We start from the raw sequence: 23391 nt of genomic DNA on the forward strand, positions 1-23391 counted from the left end.
AAGTTAATCATATAAAATATTAATTATTTCATATTTTACTTGAATTTTCTATTTTATTGTGAACTTCTATCACAGTAAAAGAAAAAGCTAAACAAAATTACTATTGAAATAAATTAGAAAACCATGTGATCAAAAACTGTTTACAGTAAAGTACTTAAATCTAAAACCAGATCATTTCAATTGTCAAACAATCATCATCTGATACTGAAGAATTACAATTAATGATATAGTTAATAAAACTTTTTATTAAAGTGTGATACCTTTCTCTGCATTGTTTTTATTTTTGTGTAGATTACATATCTGTAAATAGAATCTTTCTATCACCCTAAGTTTAATAGAAATACCACATTAAAGGTTTATAAAACTTAATATAATTAATATTACAGGATATATACTTACATAAAAGTTATTAGGAGATGCTCCTTTGGTAGGTATTCTCAGGAACATCTCAAATTAAAGTACAATAGCAATCAGGTAGCACATTAACACTTCATTTGCCATTGTAATGATTTTTCAACACTAAAATATATTGTTGGAAATGTTCACAGCGTCATCCTTTACTGCCTCAAGTTTTGGCGGCAAGAAATCCAGATTTGAATGCAAAAAATGACTTTTAGTGACATGTTACACCCCATAGCTCTGAATGAATTTATAAGTTTAATATCTGGGTAATCTTGTGACACCCAGAAAATTTTTGTAAGTGTCTTTAAAACTGTCCAAGTACAAATCAAATTTATTTTCATATAACCAGTGAGTTCTACATCAGTTACACATAAACCTTTCATCACTGACCAGTTCCCTTTTTTGTTGACTAACAAAGATCTCTTCTTTAACTTTTGCTTCTGAGAATTACTTTTGAAAAAAAATTTGGAAAAAATTATATAAATCATTTACACAGTTATGAGACATTATGAGACTTCACTGTTCACTCACTTAATACATATATCACACTAACTGAAGAGATTATTCTATTAAAAGCAGTAGGCTAAAAAAGCCAACAAGCTTTATGTTGTTTTGACAGACATGATGAATTGATGTTTTGTTTTGACAGACATTGTACAGACATGATTAATCTTGACCAATAGAGTTAAAAATATATACTATGTACATTAATATAAATTAATCATATAAAATAAAAACATACATTTTTCAATATTTAAATTTTGTAATTTTTCTAAAATATAGGGTGGTAGAAAAATGTTGACCTAGATTCGTTTTCAGCATTCTTCATTCGGTTTCATGTATCACAAAAATTGTGTTTCTAACAATCAATGTGACTAATAACATTTATGAAACATAATAAAATTATTATATTTACCAGTTTTTATACATTATAAAAGAACTAATAAATAAAAACAACTGTTGACTATAAATGTAAGAAATAATCTCAACTGAAAGAACTTGAAGATAAAATAACTTAAAAAAAGGCTAAATCATTGAAACCTTATTGTACAAGAGCAATAAAAGTGGATGCATAATGATTTTTTTGTAACATTTATATACATGCATGTTAATGATACTATAAAATTTCAATGATAATAGATCATAAATGTTTATTGATATTCTGAAGAATGTCACTAAAATGTTAAGCTAATGATGATAATAGTTTGGTAATGAAGATTTTTTTATTGTGACTGTTTTTTAGGTGTAGGTATAATTGATTTTGAACACTGGCGACCAATATGGCGTGAAAACTGGTCTTCACTGAATGTCTACAGAACCTATTCTCGTAATATAGAAAAGAAAAATCATCCTTTCTGGCCTGATAATACGATTGAAAAAGAAGTAAGTATTATATTTCATTAATTTTAATTTTAATGATTATTTTTAACTGACGTTTTTTTCCAAATAGATTCTCTTATTTATTTTGCATAAATTTATATTTTTACTGCCTCATAAAAAGCTTTTTGCTTGATACTGTTTAGGAATTCACAGCAGGCACCTACTTTTACGGTGTTAAAGGAAGATAAGTAATTTTATCAGCGATTGATGAGTGGATTTTTAGGATCTTGGCTCTAGTTAGTTCTATTACAAATAACACACATCTCCCCGAATTACATTTATAGCATTATTATATTATAATTTTGTTATTATTTCATACTATAGTGATCTAAATTTATATTAAATGACAAAAATTAAGGAAGGACAAAAATTCAATTTAAAATACTCATATTCTATAAAAGAAAAAGGTCTTTTGTAACCATATTAAAGAATATTATTTCTGAAAAAAATTACACACACTTAGGCCGATTTCTTTGGCACAACCATTGAGGAAGTGTGGTGGCATGTTGGTCTTTCATTAGAGGTTTTGGGCTTGAAAACCCCAGTCAAGCATGGCATTTTTCGTACACTACAAAATATCAATTCATTTTCCCATGACCCAAGCTTTGAGCGTACATGGTGAATTAATCATCAAAAAAAAAAAAAAAAAAAAAAATGCTGCTTTTTCTGTGTAATTCATTTGGAAACAACAATTTTTTTGTCTATTAAAAGTCATTTTTTAATTATGCAAATTATTTTGTAGTTTTAAGCCATTGCAGTAATTTAAAAAGATTGTTGTTTTATTCAGACAGTATGCAATGAATGCTTATATAGAAAAATATTTCCAAATGGATGTGGTTTTGTTTGCATTAAGTCAACTTGAGATTTTGTAAATGTTATGCGATTAAAATTTTAATCATAACATGCAACTAGTCAGCCAGAAATATCTGTCTAATTATAAAACAGGTGATACTTTCTTCTTTTTTTTTTACTGAAAAATAATTTTACATAGTATTATTTTTCTGTGTATTATAAAAATACACAGAATATATACTGAAGAAATTTTTTAAATTCACATGAAATTTTTAATTATTATAAGAATAGAAGTAAACATAAAAAAAATTAACTTTTTAATTACTGAATCAAAACTTATAAATAAATTTTTGTATAATGCAAAAACATTTTGCATGTTGAACAAATTACCACTTAGTAGATTTCCTTTTTGAAATTTATTCAACTTTTCTGTGAATAAATAGACAAAATTAATCTGATAATGAGTTATGTTTTATGATCAGCTAACCTACTGATTTTACTTTATTTTTGTAATAATTTTTATTTGTTTTACCAAAACATGAGACAATAGACCTAAAATAAAAGGCTCAAACCTAAATTAAAAGGCATTTTGGGTCCATCAGTGATGGACCAAATAAAAGAAATAAAGACTGTTACTCACTGACAAGCTATTATATTTGATAAAAGTATTGTTAAATATTATTAGTTAGATATTATCATTACACATTATCAGAAAAATACATTTTGAAATATATTTTTATTTTGGTAAAAATCATTTGATATGCATTTTCTGACAACTGTAGCGGAATAGTAGCATCTCTGCCTTTTATCTAGTAGGTTCTGGGTCTATGTACCAGTCAGATTTTGTTAAACAAAATTAATTAATGAATGATTTAAGCTTTATTTTTTGATTAAAAATCATTTATTTATAAATTAGCTTTTATTTAATTATTAAGTTTATCTGGTAATCAAATTTTCCACATGTTACAAACAGAGAAGTACCTTATTACTGGTTTATCGTATATTTAACTGATGTTATAATGCTGTGTTTATCAGAACATTTTTTCAAACCGGGAGAAACCTAAAACCCATATTTTTTTAAGAAAACGGACGATTTCAGACTTAATGCTTTGGGTCAGTAACACTGTATCCCAACATAACCTAAAAAATATCCTAGCATAATCTAAAAAAAAAACACATTTATAATTATAACTTCAAAACCAGTGAACCAATTTCTATTCTATTTGTACCATATCACTTATCATTCAAAGGGCCTTGAAATGAGGTATCACAAGCTATATCGTCTTATTTAAAAAAAAAAGTTTTCAACGCTTGAAAATTTAGAAAGAATTTAAGAGCAAAATTTAGTGTTGATAATTTTTAAAATAGTTTCACAGTTTTAATCCACAGATCATGATTATTTCAAATGGTTTAAGAAGTTATATCTCGTAATTTCATAGTCATTTTTGTTGGACCAAAATTTAAAAAAAGTACTACCCAAACAGTTTTCTTGCACCTAACAAGTGAAGGGATGGGCGGATTTTATTATTATTTTTTTTACCAAAATTCATTTTTTTTCCGGTTGTCAATTAATGTAATTAAATTTTACCGTTGCTATTTAAAATTTTTGAATTGGGGAAGATGTAGTGGAGGGGGGTCGGTTCCACCGCTTCGAAAATAATTTTTAAATAGTTCCTCCGAGAATGAAATACGAGTACATGCCTGCAAACAGAAATAGGGTGGGACTGATAGCTATTGAATAATAAATGTGGTAACCTTTCAATGTATATAACATAAAGATATTTAAATAGCTTCATTATTACATAAGTATCCTTTATTCATCAATCACGTAAACTATATCTTGTATACATCGGAATAATTTCAAAATCAGCAAAATTCAAATATTATTTGAAATTACTATTGTAAAATATTTTTAAAAAACTCTACTCCATCTAATGCGCTTTTGAAAAGCAAACTTTTAAAGAAACTGTGCGCATAGTCTCTGCAAAGCCATGTTGAAAGTATTAGGAGAAGTGTGTTTTTAATATCGTTATACCGCTTAGTCGTACTGAAACATTCATCTACATACATGGTTTTGTGCGAAACAAGACATCTTTTTTTAGCACTTCAAAAGAATGGTAATCAGGGTTTATACAATATATATTGTTAACAAAAATAATTATTAATTTTTTCTTTGTATTCTAAGAGAGTAACTGTATAGAAAATTACAATTTGGAGAATAACAACAAATATATTTTCTGATTTTCACAAAATTAATTAAAAAATCACAGCTGTTTTGATACACAGTACCTTCTTTAAATGTTAAGTACAGAATATATAATTCACAATTGAGAATACATGTTATGTATTCTGTACTTAACATCTAAGAAAGGTACTATATATCAAAACAACTGTCATTTTTACTTCCTTGTAGAATTAAAGGAAGTACTGTGATCGCGAAAAATTTCGGTTTTCAGACTTCAACTGAAATATCCATTTTGACTAGTTTCGGCGTGACGTCTGTACGTGTGTGCGTATGTATCTCGCATAACTCAAACACGATTAGCCGTAGGAAGTTGAAATTTTTGATTAAGGACTGTTGTAACATCTAGTTGTCTTCTGATTGCAATCGACTGGACCAAAAGTGTCTAAAAAAGCCCAAAATAAAAAAAAAATTGGATTAACTGCAGTAATAAGCCCTCATTGAGAACTTTTTAACGATATATTATAAGTGGTACTTATTTTCATTGGTTCCTGATTTATACCCAAATAAAATTTTAATTAATGAAATATTAGGATCTTACAAGAGGAAGACTCCAAATCCGGTTCAAATCCGACTTCTTTTTTTAACCTTTTTTTAATTTAAATATAGATTTATTAATAATTATTATTAACCTCTGATTATAAAAAAAATTACAATAAATAATAATTCGGTAACAACAATAAAAAAAAAATATGAAAATATATCAGAAGTTATTAATGAAATAAAATTTTATGTATCTCGTAATTTTTATTTAAAAAAATATGTATATGTAATTTAATAGGGTACAAAAAAGTCATATGGTGTCCTCATCAGATCTTTAAGTGAATTCTGTGAGAATCAAAAAACATATTTTTTTTATTTTCCAATTTGTTATTATGGATTGCCACTAAGTAAAGGCTTCATCCATTGATCATTATATAGAAAATATATTTGTCTAAACACAATTTTACAGTACCGGATACTGTCAATATTCACTGTTATGTCCATAATTGGAAAAGAAAATTGCAATAAGTTTGGTTCAATTGAATAATATAGATTATATATACATTTTTGGTTTACAAACGGCCTAAAAGTGCTGTCATTGGTAAGATAAAACAAGTACAGAGAATTAAATTGCAAAACCAAAAGAGACCAATCCGTACCAATGATGTTAATGTTAACTTACCTAAAAATTGGCAGCCGAATTTGGTTTTCATTAACAAGCCAGCCTTATGGAAATTGTTGAATGTGTGCAAATTACCTTTGCCCTTGATATTTTAGGACTGACTGTTCGAAGACTTGCTGCCAAAGCTGAAAAGAGATTGGATAGTATGTTATGGCTAATTTCACAGACGATCTACAAAAAATAAATGATGACAAAAAATAAATGTTACAAGTCATGTTTTAAAAGGAAACCATAGTTGAAGGAAGATGATATTAACGAATATAAACTGTTATACCTTTCAAGAGAGATCTTACAATGAAAAAAGTTAAAGTGGAAAATTTACGAAGTAATGAGAAAATGTAATGTTCTGAACATAATAAATATGTTACCCAATGCTAAAAGAGGTGTTGAAAGAAAACTAAATTCCATTTCAAACTAAATACAATAACATTAGTCCATCTTTCAAGCGAATGTTTGAAAATATTGTTCAGGTCGTTTTATGAAAATCCTTAAAAATTTATTTTCTAAGGCAAGTGGTATGTTACGGTTAGTTTGTAAATAAGAAATTGCTCTATTAAATTGAAAAAAAAAGTAATAATAATACATTTAATTTTTCTAGTAGGTTTTGAAAAAAGAACATATTGCCCTTTGTTCTTTTTTTGGCTTTGCAGTCTTTCAAAGAGTTTAGTATCTCCTTTTTTTTTATTTTGTTTGATAAAAAAAAAATTATAGTAGGTTATGAGCTGCAGTCATACTTGTTTTTCATTTTTGTTGCAAATACTGTTGTAAACTGGCTTCTATAAAAATATGCCACAAATTATGTCATTAACACTCTTTGTAACTAACTAGCTTAGATTTTTTTATTTCAGTAAATAGATGAATTTAATGGTTTACTTTCAGTAAATTGATGAATTTAATGATTTACTTATTTCTGTATTGTTTTATTTTTTGATTGGATGTTCTCCAATCAAGAACTGCTTTTAAAAGCAAACCAGGAAGATTTTATACTCTTCCCAGCTCCATACCCCATTTTACATTTTTTTCCTGTTTTTCATGGTGAAATGGAGTTAATAATGATTCCTTCCATTTTCTTCTTCATTTTAATTGGAATTGCAGCCTAACAACTGACAAAAGTCATTCCAAGTATCACTTCTCTTCACTTTACTTTCTTTCTCATTGAATGTTGAATTCCACTGCAGTTCTTTCTCTCTATGTAACTGAATTAATGCTAAAGAATCCACATTATTCCATTGCATAATAAATAAATAGAGTTATAATCTTTGTAAACATGATAAATTAAATTCATTTATAAATTAATCTATTAATTTATATTCATAAAATATATTTATCCTATTTATTTTTAAATAGAATAGTAAACAAGTAGTAAATATAATATACACTGAAAAGATTTTCTGAGGATTAATAAAATTACTTCCAAGATTGGGAGTCAACACCGAACTGATGTGTACACACATTAATATGCCAGCCAACCCTTTTGATGTGATCGGTATTTACTGCTGAATGGCAAAGCCGAGTCCAACGAATGTGTTGGCTCTCTTTTGTTTGATCAAATCTTTCATCCACATAAAACAAATGAACTGAGATATCCATATTTTATTATAATATTATTATGAAATTCAGTTAATACAAATTTAATTATAACTATTAGTTAATTATAGTTAACTTTCATGCTGATGGGCCTTATTGTTTTAACTTTTGAATTACACAATCATATCATTGTGTGCTAACCACCTATGAAAAGAATATTAGGGAAGAGTATTTGGGTACAGTAGTAACTATTAATACTGAATTGTACAGGTCTGTATGTCATTAATAAAAAATTAACTGGTTTTTGTAATATGAAGAATAGTAGTACTGATGGTACATCATGTGCTTGTACATCTTACTTGTCTACTCAGAGCTTAAATTAAACAAATAGCTTTTAATGAAGTTACAGCTTATTATGTAGTATTAATTTAAGTTGCAAATTTAGTATATTGTTTTTTTTCTCTATAAAACTGCAGAAACCTGCAGTTCTAGTTAAGTAAACTTCTGTTGAGTATAAGAATTAAAAATAGCAATTTTTTTTATGAGAATAAATATTTTTTGTAAAATTTGAACTTTTATTTCAGCTACAAATATGTATTTTTCTGATTCCTACTTATTTCATGAAAACACTATTTCTATTATGCACTAATTTTATTTTGGTAAAAATTCTTTGATGTATTATCATTTGAAATGATATCTGAAATATGTATGTTTTCATTATTTTAATATCTTTGAAATCTTTTTCTTTTGATTTATATTAAAGTTATGTTAAATATTCTGTAATAAAATTGTGATTTCAAAGAATTGTAATTATTTCATGTATTTCTGATTTTCAGTCATTTGAAAAAATAATATGTTAAACTTATGTATTATAAATTAAAATTGTGTATTTTTTTATTTATCACTTTAGGCATCAATGAAGTTTGAAAAGGCTGCAAAAGGATTTATGGATGAATCATTAAAACTAGCCAAAAAACTAAGACCATTAGCAATCTGGGGTTATTATGGATATCCATTTTGTTTTAATTATACACCAAATAATAACAAAAATACTTGCAGTGAAGAGGTTGTGCAAGACAATAATAGGTAAGAAAAAAAGATTTATACAGTATATTATTTGTAATTAAATGGAAAAAATTGAGTGGTTTTGGTAATCTTAAGACTTCTATTATAAAAAATATTTATCTTGGAAAGTTAATAAATGATAAATAATTCTTTCTCAAATTGGATGGATAATGTGAACTGTTAAAGCTTCATAATTGTTCAAAATGTGATTCTTTCATCTTTTGATCTCACAATGATGATCTGGAGTTCCAGGTCATTATAACATAATGCTTGCCCCTCCCATAGAGGGAGTCTTACTCTTTAAGACTTTGGGGGATGACAATCCCATGGCCCTAGTCTCTGCAGCTTTTCTTCCCACTACACACTGAACTGCTGAACCTTTTACACCACACACATACACTACACCAAGAACACTACCCAATTTACAACATATACACTTACACAGGAACACAACAACATCTTACAGTACCTCTTCTTACTCTTACACTTGGTAGTGTTGTGACATATTACAAAACACAACCGTACCCCAAGGTGGAAACTATCATGCCAATAGGTGGATGGCTCTACATAATGAATCTCAAATGATATCCTCTGGATACCTGGGTGAACCCAATTGCATTTAGCTCTAGCCTCTGTACGCGTGGGCTCTGCAGAGGTGGTCTTGTATTTCTCTGGTATTCGTGGGACCAAAATTATGAGTCTTCAGAAAAACCCTATGATGACGATGGTCCATCTGAAAAAACCACAACAAGATACCATGTGAAAAAATCTCACACAGCTTTGTCTGATGAGGATAAGAACTCTGTAAAAGATGAAGTATTAAATGGTGCTGAATCCCTTCTGCAACATTAGGTTTATAAAGCTCTCCAAAACAATCAGGAAGGTAGCACCCTCTAGAAAGTCTCACCTTTTCTGATAAATAAAGTAATAACTGATTCAAGTAGTACACCAAAAAATATCAAGAAATTAAGAGACGGATCAATACTAGTAGAGACGTTTAATAATGAACAGAATCGATCACTCTTGCATCTCACCAGTATGGGTGGTATCAATATAAACGTGGTATGCCACAAATCTTTGGATATTAGCCAAATTATAATCTTCTGTTGGGACCTTTTGGAGATTGATGTGACTCAAATTGCCAATGAGCTTCATCCGCAAGAAGGACTGCCAAGAAGAAGAAAAATATGCTAACTATGATGGATTACATTCTGCTTGCGCAAGAGATTTTCCAACATTTAAAAATGAGAAGGCAATTCTCAAAATTTGGAGCGTGCAAAAGCTATTTTTTCCAGTCGCACAAGAGAATATAAAAAGACACTGAACTTCAGGAACCTTTTTAAAGAAGACATCACTTTTGCTGCCGCTACATCAAGACACGCCCTTCAAATGCAGGTCAATAGTGCTGATCATGCTGAGCGATAATACAGTTTGTTCAGATGCTATCTGATCAGGTTGCTTCGCTCACAGCAACTATTTTCGAGTTAAGAGTTCAAACAAGAACAAAGGTATCCTTGCTGGAAAGACTTACAGTGGTTTAGCGAATACTACATTACATTGCATTACTACATTACATTACATTACATTGTTGTAGTACACCAACAAATAAAATGTCCGCTGCACCTAGAACGCAGCAAACTACCAAGATCCCGATAAAGGGATCAATTAAAAAAATCACCGCCTAGAACGATATCTCAGGTTTCCAAGTCTCCACCACTAGTTCGAGGACTCTTCGAGAATATGGAGGTTGAAGAAGTGCCTGAAGAAGCAAAGCATTTCCTAAAAGTAATTAATAGAAAAAAAAGCCGAATAATGTTTGACAAATAATCTGCACGCAGTTTTGTATATAACAGGAAAAGAGATATGGGTGCAAATGCTATTCATTTGAATGTTTACGGTCTCCGTTCTAACTTTGAGAATATTGTAATCGTAATAAAGGAAGAAAATCCTTTAACACTATGTCTGCAAGAGACACACATCCATCCTCAGGATGAAGCCATTGCACGTGCTGTCCGGTTTTCGATACGGGTTTGGTGGTTGTGACCACACTTTAACAACTGTGGCGACTTACCAGGCGTTCCTGGATGCTCCGTTTACAGATTCTCCGGAGGGTGAAGCAGAAGTCGGTGTTGGGGCGGATGAGACACAATTCCCTGACGTACGGGCTATGGAACCCGTAGATGCTGACCGAGTGATTTCCCGAATGGCACTGAGAAAAGCACCGGGGATTGACCAACTTGACTCGGATATTTTCTATCATCTGCTGCCTGTCATAAGAGTGCCGCTTGGCAGATTGTTCTCGGGGTGCCTAAAATGGAGTTGCTTTCCTGCTTCTTGGAAGGTGGCTTTGGTGAGGATGTTCTTAAAATCAGGAAAGGATCCGAGTGAGGTCGGTAGTTATCGATCCATCAGCTTCTTGCCGGTAATCGGCGAGTTGTTTGAAAGGCTGGTTATGGAACGGATCTGGGAAAGCATCGATATGAACTCATTTCTAATTTGTGGCCAGTACGGTTTCATGAAAGGGGTTGGCACCGATGATTGCATCTTAAATGCTCTTGCCGAGGTGGAAAGCGCCGACTGTAAATATGTTATGGCAATTTTTATTGACATAGAGGCAGCATTTCCTTCCTTTTGTTGGAGTTCTGTCCTCTATGAGTTGGAACGCCAAAATGTTCCCGTAGCCCTGCAGACTACGGGAACGTACAAACAAGACAACGAACGAACACAAAGAACGAACAGACAAGTACGTGACTACTTGTCTGATCGCACGGGTCTATTTAAGGATGTGCACCTAGTTGTGGAAAAATTCGTTACCAAGGGAAGCTCGCAGGGTTCCGTTCTCGGATTCCTGCTGTGGAACCTGATATTCGACGGATTTTTGGGACTGACATTTCCAGAAGGGAAATCGTCAGGCCCAGGCCTTCACCGATGACTGTATCCTGTTACTTCGTGGTTACTCACAACGGCAGGTACAAAATCGAGCGCAGGCGAATTTGTCAACAGCAGAGGGCTGGATGAACAATCAAAATTTAACGATTTCTGTGTCCAAGACAAAGTTTATGCTTCTCAAGGGTACAGAAAAATTATCATACAGTCGTAACTCCATATTAAATATAAAGGCTGTGTAATCAGCCGAGTTCGAGTTCATAAGTACCTAGGTGTTTTGTTTGATGAGAAGTTGCTGCTTTGTAACCACATTAGACAAGTAGCGAGACGCCGTCTCTGTGATGCACAAGCTTAAGAGGATTGTTCGAAAGGATTACGGACAGTCGGGCCGTCATTTGTTCATGGTGTACAGAGGTGTCTTCGAAATCATGACCTCACGCGGCTTTCGTTTGGACGCATAGGTTGTAAGAAATCGAGCACTTCTTTAAAATTTAAGGAGTGCCCAGCGCAGAGCCTTAATTGTATGCACTAGTGTTTTGCAAAACCTCCTTCGAGGCTATCACCGTACAGGAAAAGGCTCTCCCAATCAATTTAGTGGTGAAAGTTCGGGCAGCCATGTGGAGATTGCAAAGAGACCGAGAGGCCCAGGTATTTGGGTTGCGGTTTCGAGCCGGGCCTGTACAAGAGTGGAACGATGATCTCAATGCACCGGATCTAAATTTCGAATAGTTGCCCATCTCTCGTCTGCGGAGAAGGCTTTACAGCCTTGGGATGGAAGCATGGCAGCAAGAATGGCACGCCACGACTAAGGGAAGGTCCTTGTATAGATTTATACAGGATATGGGGGGGATTGTATGCCTCTCCTTCGTTTTTAAGAGCAACGGGGGACGACCGAGTGCTCTCCAACCATAAAAATGTAAACCAATATTTATTTCGGTTCCGTCTGGCAGTTGATGAGCTGTGCGTCTGCGGGGAGGTCCAGTCAAACGAACACATTATGTTCAACTGCTCAGATCTTGGGGAGCCAGCACTCAGGCCACTCTGGAACTTAGAGGTCAAGGGAAAAATTGGCCACTCACAAGCGGCGAGTCAATGTGGTGACAGCCGCATTGTCGTATCGTATGGGAGTTACTTGATGCGGTTGCTTTGTTCAATCGACATCATTAGTTTAACTATGGGAAAAGACTCCTATCACGCTGCTGTAGGAAGCTAACCGAGAGATATGGCTGGCTTCCAGCCAAATTAAGGATCCAAGCGCTTTAATGGTGGACAGGTACTTGCTGGCATTCTGCGGCCTAGTCGTGGTAGCGAATTGCTGTCTTTGATGAAATAAAATTAATTATTGATAGTCACATATGTTTTAGTAGTTGACGGTGTGCGCCTATCCATTTTAGTGATATATGACAAGTGGAAGGTGGGACACGCAAGCGGTTGATGTATGGCACCACGCTTATTCCGCTCACGTTTTTAGGTTAGCTCTAGGACCTAGTTAAACTTTAACTTTAGTCCTAGTTAACACTAGGACTGGTCGCTAAACGTTTTTGAGGCTCAGTAGCCGTTTGTGGTACAAACATTCGGTCTTATGCTTTAGGACGACCGATTGGGGTGATGGCGGGAGAAATGCCAAGCAAACCATTCCCCAGGATGAAGTGTCCTTTCACGGATTCGTCTGCGAAAGATGCGACTATCAGACTGATGACAGAGAACGTAAAGAAGTGGTTGTTTTTCTGAAAGAAATCGTAATAACCTCCGTATTCCACTAGTGACAAACATCCCTGCACTCTCAGTGAAGACATTGGCGTCATTCAAAATGAATATCTGCAACTTATACCTTACTCCAAATTCCGATATCAGTGAGGATGATCTATCCATCCAGTCTCTTTTCCCCAATTCCTTTTTCCTGCCTAATAATAGGCGATTTCAACGTACGTCACTATTCGTGGGACCATCATCATATTCTTCCCGAGGCACTGTAGTTGATCGACTGAGGCAGAACTTTGATCACTGCTTATTGAACGATGGATCATACATATTTATGTCATCTTCATCAGGTATATTTTCGTACATGGATCTATCATTCTATTCAGCAGCAGCCTTACTTCCACGTCTTAACTGGCGCGTTTCCAAAAACTTCTTTGGAAGAGATCATAGACCGATTGTTGTCTCAGTCGGTAATAATGATTTTCCTCAGAGTCAACTACGCCGATGGGTGGTTCAGAAAGCGGACTGGATCTGATACAAGAATTCCTTTTGCCAATATGACAAGAGTGGTAGCGCGATCAACCAATTTGCTAAGTTTACACACTTAATTCTCGATAGCGCAGATGAATTCATCCCTTTAATATCTGAAAAGCCAAGGGGCCTGCTGTTCCTTAGTGGAATGAAGACTGGAAGCGTGCACTAAGGGATCGTCGCAGGGCTTTGCGCAATTTCAATCGAAGGCCTGTGACTGAATTGCCCTGCACCGTCCTCAATACGAGGGCTGTTTGTCGTCGAGTGTTTTGGTTTGCTAAACAGAAGTTAGAGGGCGAAAGACGACTCCCGTTAAAGCCCATCAGGGTTAGGAGGGGGGGGGGGAGTAAGGTGACCAGAAGCATCACAAGGCGGTCTTCTTCTATGGGGTTGGGATGTGCCAAACGGAAATCACGGCTGGATTATGTCGAATCCATGTCACAGACAACAACATCGTCTGTTGTGTAGAGAAAATTTCGGGATGTATGTTGGTCACAACAATCTCCGCAACCGATTGGACTGGAAAACAATAGCATTCTTGTCACTGCGCCAATTGATGTCGCGAACACGTTTAAAAACCTGTGTAAATCAATTTTACTCGCATTATCTTACTGTCCTGAGTTTATGAGGTATAAGTTGCAGGTAGAAAATATCCCGTTTTTGATTGGAGACTCACAAAATGAATTAAACATTTTCTCTTTTGATGTACTAAGGTATGCCTTGAATAATTCTCGAGACTTACCCACCAGAAATGACAATATTAAGTTCAGTATGTTATCACTCCTCCGAATATTGCATTACATCTTTTGTGTATCTACAATGAAATATTTTCAGATCAGGTTTTTTCAGATTCTTGGTTAGAAGCATGGGTGATTCCTGTACTGAAACCTAGTAAAGATAAATCATGCTCCTCCATGATTTACCAAATAGGTATCGTCCTATTTCCTTAACCAGTACCCTGTGCAAGTTGATGGAACAAATGGTAAACAAATGGAACAAATGGTACAGTCCTCTAATGTGGTACCTCGAAAGACATTCAAGGTGGTACCTTGCATGTGGCTTGCAGTACAGGAGTCCTAAATACAGTGAATCAATGGAGTGTACAAGGAAATCTCCTTGCATTTGGCAGGGGTTTCCTCAGTAGTCGGTCCTTTCAAGTTTGAGTTGAAATGACTATATCCAAAAGTTTCATGTTAGAAAATGGAATACCACAGAGAAATGTCCTAAGTGTTACCTTGTTGCTGAAGCCAAAAATAATATAACAAATTGTATGTAGAAGCACATTATGTGATCTTTTTTTTGTTGATAATTTTTCGATTTATATAGTATCAAGAACTTTAACGTGAGAGGCTGCTTCAAAGTACAATAACCATTTAGAATCATGGTGTAAAATGAATGGATTCATGTTTTCTTGAAAAAACAAAATGCATCTGCTTTTCACGTTTGAGGGAAGATGTTGACTCTCAATTGTTTTTACTTGGTGAAGCGGTTGAACCATGCACACAGGTTACATTTTTAGGAATGTGGTTTGACCAATGACCTACGCGGGAAACACATTTAAAGGAGCTGAAGTTAAACTGTTGAAAAATGCTAGACATGCTAAAAGTTTTATGTAATACTCTTTGGAAAGCTGATTGAGTGTGCATGTTGCACATCTACCAGCCATTCCCGCTTAAACTACAGCTGCATGCCATAGAATGCTCGATGTTGTCCATCATTCATTCACCCATCTTACTACAGGTACAATTCTTTCAAGCCCTGTGGTAAGTGGTGAGTCATCCCTTTGGAATAAACAAAAGCAAATGATCTGCTCTTATGTAGCTAGTGTTAAAGCGTAATCCACTCTTTGATGCGGTTTTCTCTAACCCAGATCTGAATCGATACCAGTAACAGCCAAGATAAATTGCTCTAGTAGGCATCAGAGCTCAGCACCTTTTCTTAGCTCTAAATATACAATTACCTCCAGTTCTTACATGTTCTTGCTTCATGTTATTACTCCCGTTGGCAACCTTATCTCGTTAATTACTGCTTAAGTTTTTGTCGGTTTCATAAGAAGAACACAAATCCAGTTATATTACAGAAACATTTTATAAATATTATAAATAGCATGAATTCTGATGCTATAGTTATACTGATGGCCTAAAAATGTTAATTCTGTTGGTTGTGGTTTTGTGGTTAGCAATAGAACATACATGTTTGGCCTTCCCAGTATCATCAGTGTTTTCGTTGAGGAGCTGCATATTATTAATAAGGCCTTAGGTATAATTAGCCCAACATTTCGAACATACTTGTCTGTTAAGATTGCATGAGTGCCTTTAGAGACATGTACTCCCTGTCATCTGTGACATACAGGTAGTTATCACTGAAATGACTCAGCGTAACATAACTGTGAGCTTCTGCTGAATCACCAGCCATATTAGAATTTCAGGCAGTGAGTGCACTGATAGTACAGCAAAAGAAGCTTGTTTCCAGCCTCCTTTCACTAATTGCGTTATTTCTGATGTTCTTGTCCGTTTTCTGAAATGGGTAATCCGTGATGAGTGGCAAAGTGAGTCGAATGATACCATCAACAATAAACTTTGGTCCTGTTTAGAATGCTGTATAGCCGTGGAGCTTCTCATGCAGGAATAACCATTGAGAGGATGTTACTATTTGCCATTTGCGTGTGGAGCATACTAGGCTCACTCATGGATATCTCATGACTCAGACTCATGCACTCATTTGTATTTACTGTGACTGCCAAATAACTGTACATCATATCCTTGGAAATTTTTATATAGCATTGTGTCGGAAGTTTAAACTATGGACTAACTTCCAAAATATCTTAGGAAACAATGAGATGATGTTGTCAAATGTTTACGATTTCTTGATTTTACTATAGTATGTTTAACAGTGGTTTCCATCCATAATTTGGCTTCAAAAAAAAAAAGAATACATGGTTATCTGGAAACAAATGTCTGAAAACATAGAGAATTAATTTAACATAAGAGTAAGTCAACAAAATCCATTCTTGAGATTCAGTGAAGATGTACACCCAATAAGAAGTAAGGAAGAAGATCTGTAATTCTCTAAAACTTTGCTAGCACCAAGAGATAACATCAGTTCTTAGGACATGGTTGTAGAGCTAAAGCTGTACAAAAATCAATGTTTATAAGTATTTTCATATTATATTATAATAAACAGAGTTTTGATAAGGCTTAGAAGTATTTTCAAGATTTTTTATCTTCCAGGGCATCGACTTACATCCCTATGTTCTGCATGCACTTTCTTTAAATTTTAAGAATAATAAAGAAAAAATGACAAAGAATGATAAAAAAGAATAATAAATAAATGATTAATTTTCTTAAAATTTTAAAAAGGTACCTGAAACCTGTAAATTAAATCATCTTTTTGTATGCATCCTAAAAATTACATCTTAGTAGTCTAAATCATCATCGTCTAAATCATCAGTAGTCTGAATCATCAAACATTTAGCAATCACATAACTGCAAACTCTAAATAATTATTAGGGTAACAGAAGTAGTTTTTGAAGTTCATGATTATATCGTATCATTCAATAACCTGTTTTCATTTTTTGTTCAGCTCTAAAAATAAATATGACAAAAAAAAGATTTTTTAGTTTCTATAGTGGGTTTGAAGTTGACTTATAATTTAGTCAGAAAAACACTTTCATATGGTTGTGTAATGTAATATATTTTTCAATTGTTTTCTAGTATGAATATCAAGCATCTTCAGTGTTAGGCTACTACCTTGATTTAGAATACAAAACCAATCTCCATAAATTTATTGCTCTTTTTTATTTAAGAAAAAATGATCTTATTTGCACATGTCTTATATAACAGGAAAGTGAAGAATAAAAAATGCTGTGGAAATAATTAGGTATATTAAATTGATTTGGCCTCTTAACAAATTAATTTAAAGAAAATCTTTGTGTTTTATAAAACCATGCTAGAAGATTTTTATGTTCTACCTTATTTTTAATATAGTGCCTTTAATTTATATATATATATATATATATATATTATTTTAATAATGAATCATTGGTTACATATCTGGACATGTGAATGAGTATGCACATAATTGTAAATCCATATGTGCTATTATTTAGATTATTGTAGTAATATTATGACAATTACAATACATTGACAAGATTATGAAGGTATACTTATTAACATTACAGAATTTATTAATTTATGAATGAGAGTCACAATTACCTTTTTAAGGTTTTTTTTGTTTATTTTGCATATAAATTGGAATCTCTTTCATTTAATTTCAGATTAAAATGGCTTTTTGAAGAAACTTCGGCTTTGTACCCTTCAATGTATTTAAAAAGCCAAGGCATGACAGAAGCATCTCGAGCTAAGTTCATTATGGGTCGAATGGAAGAGACAAACCGTATATCACGAAAGCATTCCTATATACCTACTTACCCTTATATGTGGTACAAATATCGTGATGTCAACAGATTTTTGTCTCGTGTAAGTTCAACAAGATATTTTAATAAAATAGACTGAAGAACACACACAACACTGCATTAAAATACTCACTATTTATCAAATAAATGTCATTTAACAGATAGTTTTAAAGGTAATATTATTACCTACCAGTGTAGTTTTTACATGGTTGTGAGTTGAGACAGGAATAAATAAATGGTCATTGTAAAGATGATTTATTAGTTGATTATTACTGTAGGAATACATATAAAGGTGAAAAATACCCATTATCTGTGTTAGATTTAAACATAAACAAAATATGTTAATTTATGAATAAATCTGTAATTGAAATAATTGAAACTTTCAATGAATTTATTGAAATTAAATAATGAAAGGAAATTATTTTCACAGTATTAGAGGTAAATCATACTCCAAATAGAAATTACAATCGGGTTACTTAAAACTTTTCACAATATTATGGCAGGATCACTGAAAACATTTAATAACATAATAGTTTTAGGCGACTTAGTAGTTTTAGTAGGAAAAGCATTAAGATATCTATAGAATTTGATAATTCTGTAAGTTCACATAATCTTCAAATTATGGCACATAATTAGAGAAAAGTTGCAAATTAATTTAATGCTGCAATAGATAATGTTTTAACAAATTTAACTAAATAGTAAGATTCTTACCGAAAGTATCAAGATCATGCTATAAAGTTTTTGTAAATTATGGTAAAGCAATGACTAGTAGTAAAGCTGTAGAATTTCAAGAGCTGCATACAAGCCATTTTACTGAATTGAAAATGAGATTGAATAAGGTAGACTAGTCACATATGCTCAAAGAAAAACAGGTGTAATGAACTTTGTCCTAATAGAAAAATTAAGGACATAAAATATGTGTATAAATATGAAATGTACGACATGTACTTTTAGAATTTTCTTTAGTTTTAATTCTTTGGTTACTGACCATATAAAAAAACAAAAAAATAAGAAGCTCACATGGCATTTTTTAAAAATATTCTAGGCTTTTTCAAATGTAAAAACCCACACCCTCTGTTGCCAAGTAACACATGAGTATACACCACTTCACTAAACTAATACATACCACAGAAACTAAATACAGTAGGTTACTCCCAAGTTTCTAGTTTACTTTTACTTATATTATTGATAACCCCCTCCAAAAATCATTGCTCTTCATAGATCTCAAATGGTTCAGCTTAATATAAATTGCTCGGAAGCAAAAATTTATAATTGTTAAATAAGAGTAATTTTTAATTATAAATATTGATTTTGATGCTTTCTGGTGGTTAGAAGTTTCTACAACTGTCTTATTCAGCTAACTATTATATGTAAGAGAACTGAAACTAAAAGCTGGTTCTTGCAGCATACCTTATGCTTCAACAATTTCACAAACTTCTTTGGTGTGTGAACCCACATTTTGAGGTTTACTTTGATGGGGCTTTGCAGGATGACTCCTTGTATGTTTCTTAGGTTGATCACAGGATTTAAACATTTTTATTGTCTAAAAATGTATTTTAAAGTAGAGTTGTATTTGCCCTACAATATGAAATTAATTTGGTCATAATATTTGGATGTTATGATCCATTTATTTTTTCAAATTGATTCAAGAAACTTAAACATGATCTTACCTCAATAAAAATTTTTACCATGCTTAACATTCTTACAGAACAGCCCACCCCATCATCATGAATTGTAGTTTTTTTTAATTTATTTGCTTAACATACTATTTACCAAAATGAATACAGGTTAAAAAAAATAGGAAAGCCTTACAACCTTTACGGGAAGCATTTTTTGAAACTCCAATTCGGGGCTTCTATTGCCTTTTGATACATATGTGCTTAGTGGATGAAGTTTTCTTTTAGGAAAATAAATCAAGTGATAAAAGTCTTATGAAAATAAAACATAGAAAAAGATTTTCCAGCATGGTTTTTGAGGTGGAAGTCCTTCTTGGCAGGACTTTATTTTAAGTTGCTTGCTGGATAATTGAAAAATTAAAGTAAAATTTAATTTAGAGAGTTATTGAACATCTTAATTCAGTAAACCATCATATTTGACTGAATTTTTAAAAAATATCAACCTAGTTATTCAGCAAACCTACTAATATCACATGTGTGTCAGTAAATTTTGAAAAATTATTTATTTAAAAAAAATTGTAATCAAATGATGAAGAATCCTTTGGTTGTATTAGCATTATTATATGTTTGGCAAAGAGTTACTGTTTGCATATTTTTTGATGAAGGCTTTAGTTTAAGATTAAAAGATATTATGATTAGAAATCGACCTTAAGTCCAGCTGATTTAGAAGCAAGTGAGTTGACTATGACAGAAGCACAACTTTATTTCTTAAGTTTCTAATTCAGTCTATTCTTTGGAGAAGGAGATTCCACCCAAAATATCTGAAATACCCAATCTGAATTATGTAGATTGTATTATTCATAAGAGTAGAAAGAAGAAATTCTTTGTCAAGTTAAACCAATAACAAGAAAATACATGGCAGAAAGAATAAAAAGAGGTTGTACATAATTCGCGCAAGCTTTGCAGAACATGTTAGGATAATAGTAGATTTTTCAAAAGATATTTCGCTGTAGCATAATAACTTTTAAATTATAGAAATGAACATTTATTATGATCAATTTGTTAGCTACTTAGTGAAGAATAAGTAAGTTTTGAGTTCAGTGATTTTCCTGAAAATCATAGTCCCTATGCCTGGTGATACCCTACATTATAAATATCTGAGCTCAAAATACGATATTGATGACTCGGAAATATTATTAATGATTAATATTGAATTAGTGATAGAAAAAACCTTTCAGCTTTGCAAGCTTTTTAAAAACTCATTTAATAAATATAGTATTTAACATTTTATATTTAAGTTTTAGGCAGTCAAATAATTGTAATATGCTAAATATTAATTAATATTTATATGTATATAATTTATATGTATATATAAATATATATTATACACATTTATATGTATATAATTCTTGCAGTGTTGAGATTATTCGTTTTCAGTTTATTTCTGCTTAATTGAATTTTGATCATGATTTTTATTTTATTATTTTACATTTAAAGTTAGTTAAAATGCTCAGACGTATAGTTTTGTAAGATAATTAATAAAAGGTTATGATTACAATGAGACTATTCCATTCTAACATTATTGTTAGTAAATTTCAATGTATTTCTTGTCTTATGTCGTTTATCTTTTGTTTTTAGGATGACTTAATGAATTCTTTTGAAATACCAAGGCGAAATGGAGCAGTCGGTGCAATTATTTGGGGTGCAACAAATGATGTAAACAGCAAAGAAAAGTGTGGGGCAGTTTATGATTATTTACAAAGAATTCTCGGTCCTACAGTTAGACTAATTAAGAAGAAATTAAGATCATTAAGTTCTTTCAGTGAAGAAAATGATATCAGAGATATGACTTTAAATGAATATGAAAATAATGAAGTAGATATATCTTCGACATTTTTAAATATGTATGATTAAATAAAACTAAATTATTAAATAGAAAATCGTTCATTAATTATAATTTTTATAAGCTTGAATTTTCTTTTTTTGTGAGTATTACAGGACAGTTATGTTTTTTTGTTCGTGTGGGAAATCGATCAGTTTGTACCCCTTGAAACTTCTTGGTAGCTGCAATGTTCATGCAACTTTCGTCAAACCACAAAACCATAAATGTTCAAATTTAAGATGGATATCAAATAAAATATTTAAAACTGTGTATTTAGATTGGTAGAAACGTATGTCAGTCTTGTTATGTATCAGTTAAAGTGCAAAATTTCAAAATTGAGATCTCACTGCACTCTGGTGGATTCAATTGAATTGAATTGATATCATACAAAAAATAAAATAAAAAATAAATTAAAATATTTTCTTCTTACTTTCAATAAACTAAGAATAAAACTAACTGACAATCTCTCTATGAAAGATTATTCATTTTCATTTGCAACCTAACTGCATACTTATTTTTCGTTTGAAAATTAACAAGTACTACATTTTACATTCAGAATACAAAAAAATTTAATTGATCTACTAATTCAAATTGAAATATAATATACTGCCACTGCTGAATCTTGTACTGCAATAAAGCTCTTCTGTCAATGTTACTTTAATGGGTGGGCCAAAAAAAAGGATGAAAATGAAATTTGGGGAACAGTCTCGTACTGAAAAAACAAAGAAAGTAAATACAAATGTAAGTAAAAACCAAGATTACATAATTGTACACAGTACACTGAAATTGAGTAGTCTATAGAAATTATTCACTGTGGTTGTAAACCAAAGCATTGTCATATGCTTGCGTCAATTAATAAAAGAAACACACTCTGACATTTTTGGACAACAGGATCGTAGGTAGCAAGATCTTAGATATTAGCAAGAATTATAAAGTTAAAAACCATTTACAGTAAATTAGCTATGGGATTTGACAAAAGATCACGCTCTAGAAATTATAGAGCATGATTTTTTTTTACAACAATTTTCTTGTTTGTCAAAAAGTCTGTAGTACACAGTTTTTTATATTCTTTAAGAGTATCAAGATATTGAGTAGCAGATTGTGCCTCGAAGATAAAAAAATGACTGAAATGACTTATGATATTAAGAGAACGCAGGGGACAAATTAAATTAAATGATTTTAGTTTTAATGAGTTTATTGGGTATATTGTAAATTTCCAAAGTAAAATGTCTGAAAAGAATAAATAAGTCATAAATTTCTGATCCCTGAAATAATCTGAAATGTAACCATGAAATAAGTTATTAGGTGTATCTAAAAGAACATAGTAATGTAAAATAATATTATATAGTAGTATACAATTATGACAATTTTCATTTAGATAACAGAACAGTTATATTGTTAAGGCTAAATACTTCTACGGAAATAAAGTTATTATTGTTATCAACTTAAAATGATCATCATTAATATAATTTTAATGATTACATTACTTCCTGGTCTTAATGACAAAATATGTTCACATAAAGTACTGTACATTACTAGCTTATTTTTCCTTTACAACTTCTCTTACTCACTGTAACAACGCTAACCCTCTTCTTTTCATTGCGCTATAGATTTTTATTGCTCAAATAAATTTAAGTAAATCCTTTGTATTTAAAAAAAGTTATATAATTTTAACCTTTTTAAAACAAAAATTATAACATTTTTTATTTTAAAATGTTATTAAAACTATCAACTTTAGAAATCTTATTAACATGTTTCTATGTTTTTTCAAAAGCACTTCGTTTGCCA

General features: G+C 31.7%; 1 protein-coding gene across 1 annotated transcript in view; it reads left to right on the forward strand.

The window, feature by feature from the left end:
* The window catches only part of LOC142334397 (hyaluronidase-like), an 84448-nt gene extending 62593 nt beyond the window's left edge, over positions 1–21855 (forward strand). Inside the window, exons 3-6 of the mRNA XM_075382380.1 lie at positions 1646–1785; positions 8419–8594; positions 17968–18169; positions 21360–21855. Coding sequence (XP_075238495.1) covers positions 1646–1785; positions 8419–8594; positions 17968–18169; positions 21360–21635 — 794 coding nt within the window. The 3' untranslated portion in view covers positions 21636–21855. The remainder of the gene's footprint in view (positions 1–1645; positions 1786–8418; positions 8595–17967; positions 18170–21359) is intronic.
* The last annotated feature ends 1536 nt before the right edge of the window (positions 21856–23391 follow it).

The sequence above is a fragment of the Lycorma delicatula genome, chromosome 1 (assembly GCF_047948215.1).
Source record: "Lycorma delicatula isolate Av1 chromosome 1, ASM4794821v1, whole genome shotgun sequence".
In the NCBI taxonomy this organism is placed as follows: Eukaryota; Metazoa; Arthropoda; class Insecta; order Hemiptera; family Fulgoridae; genus Lycorma; species Lycorma delicatula.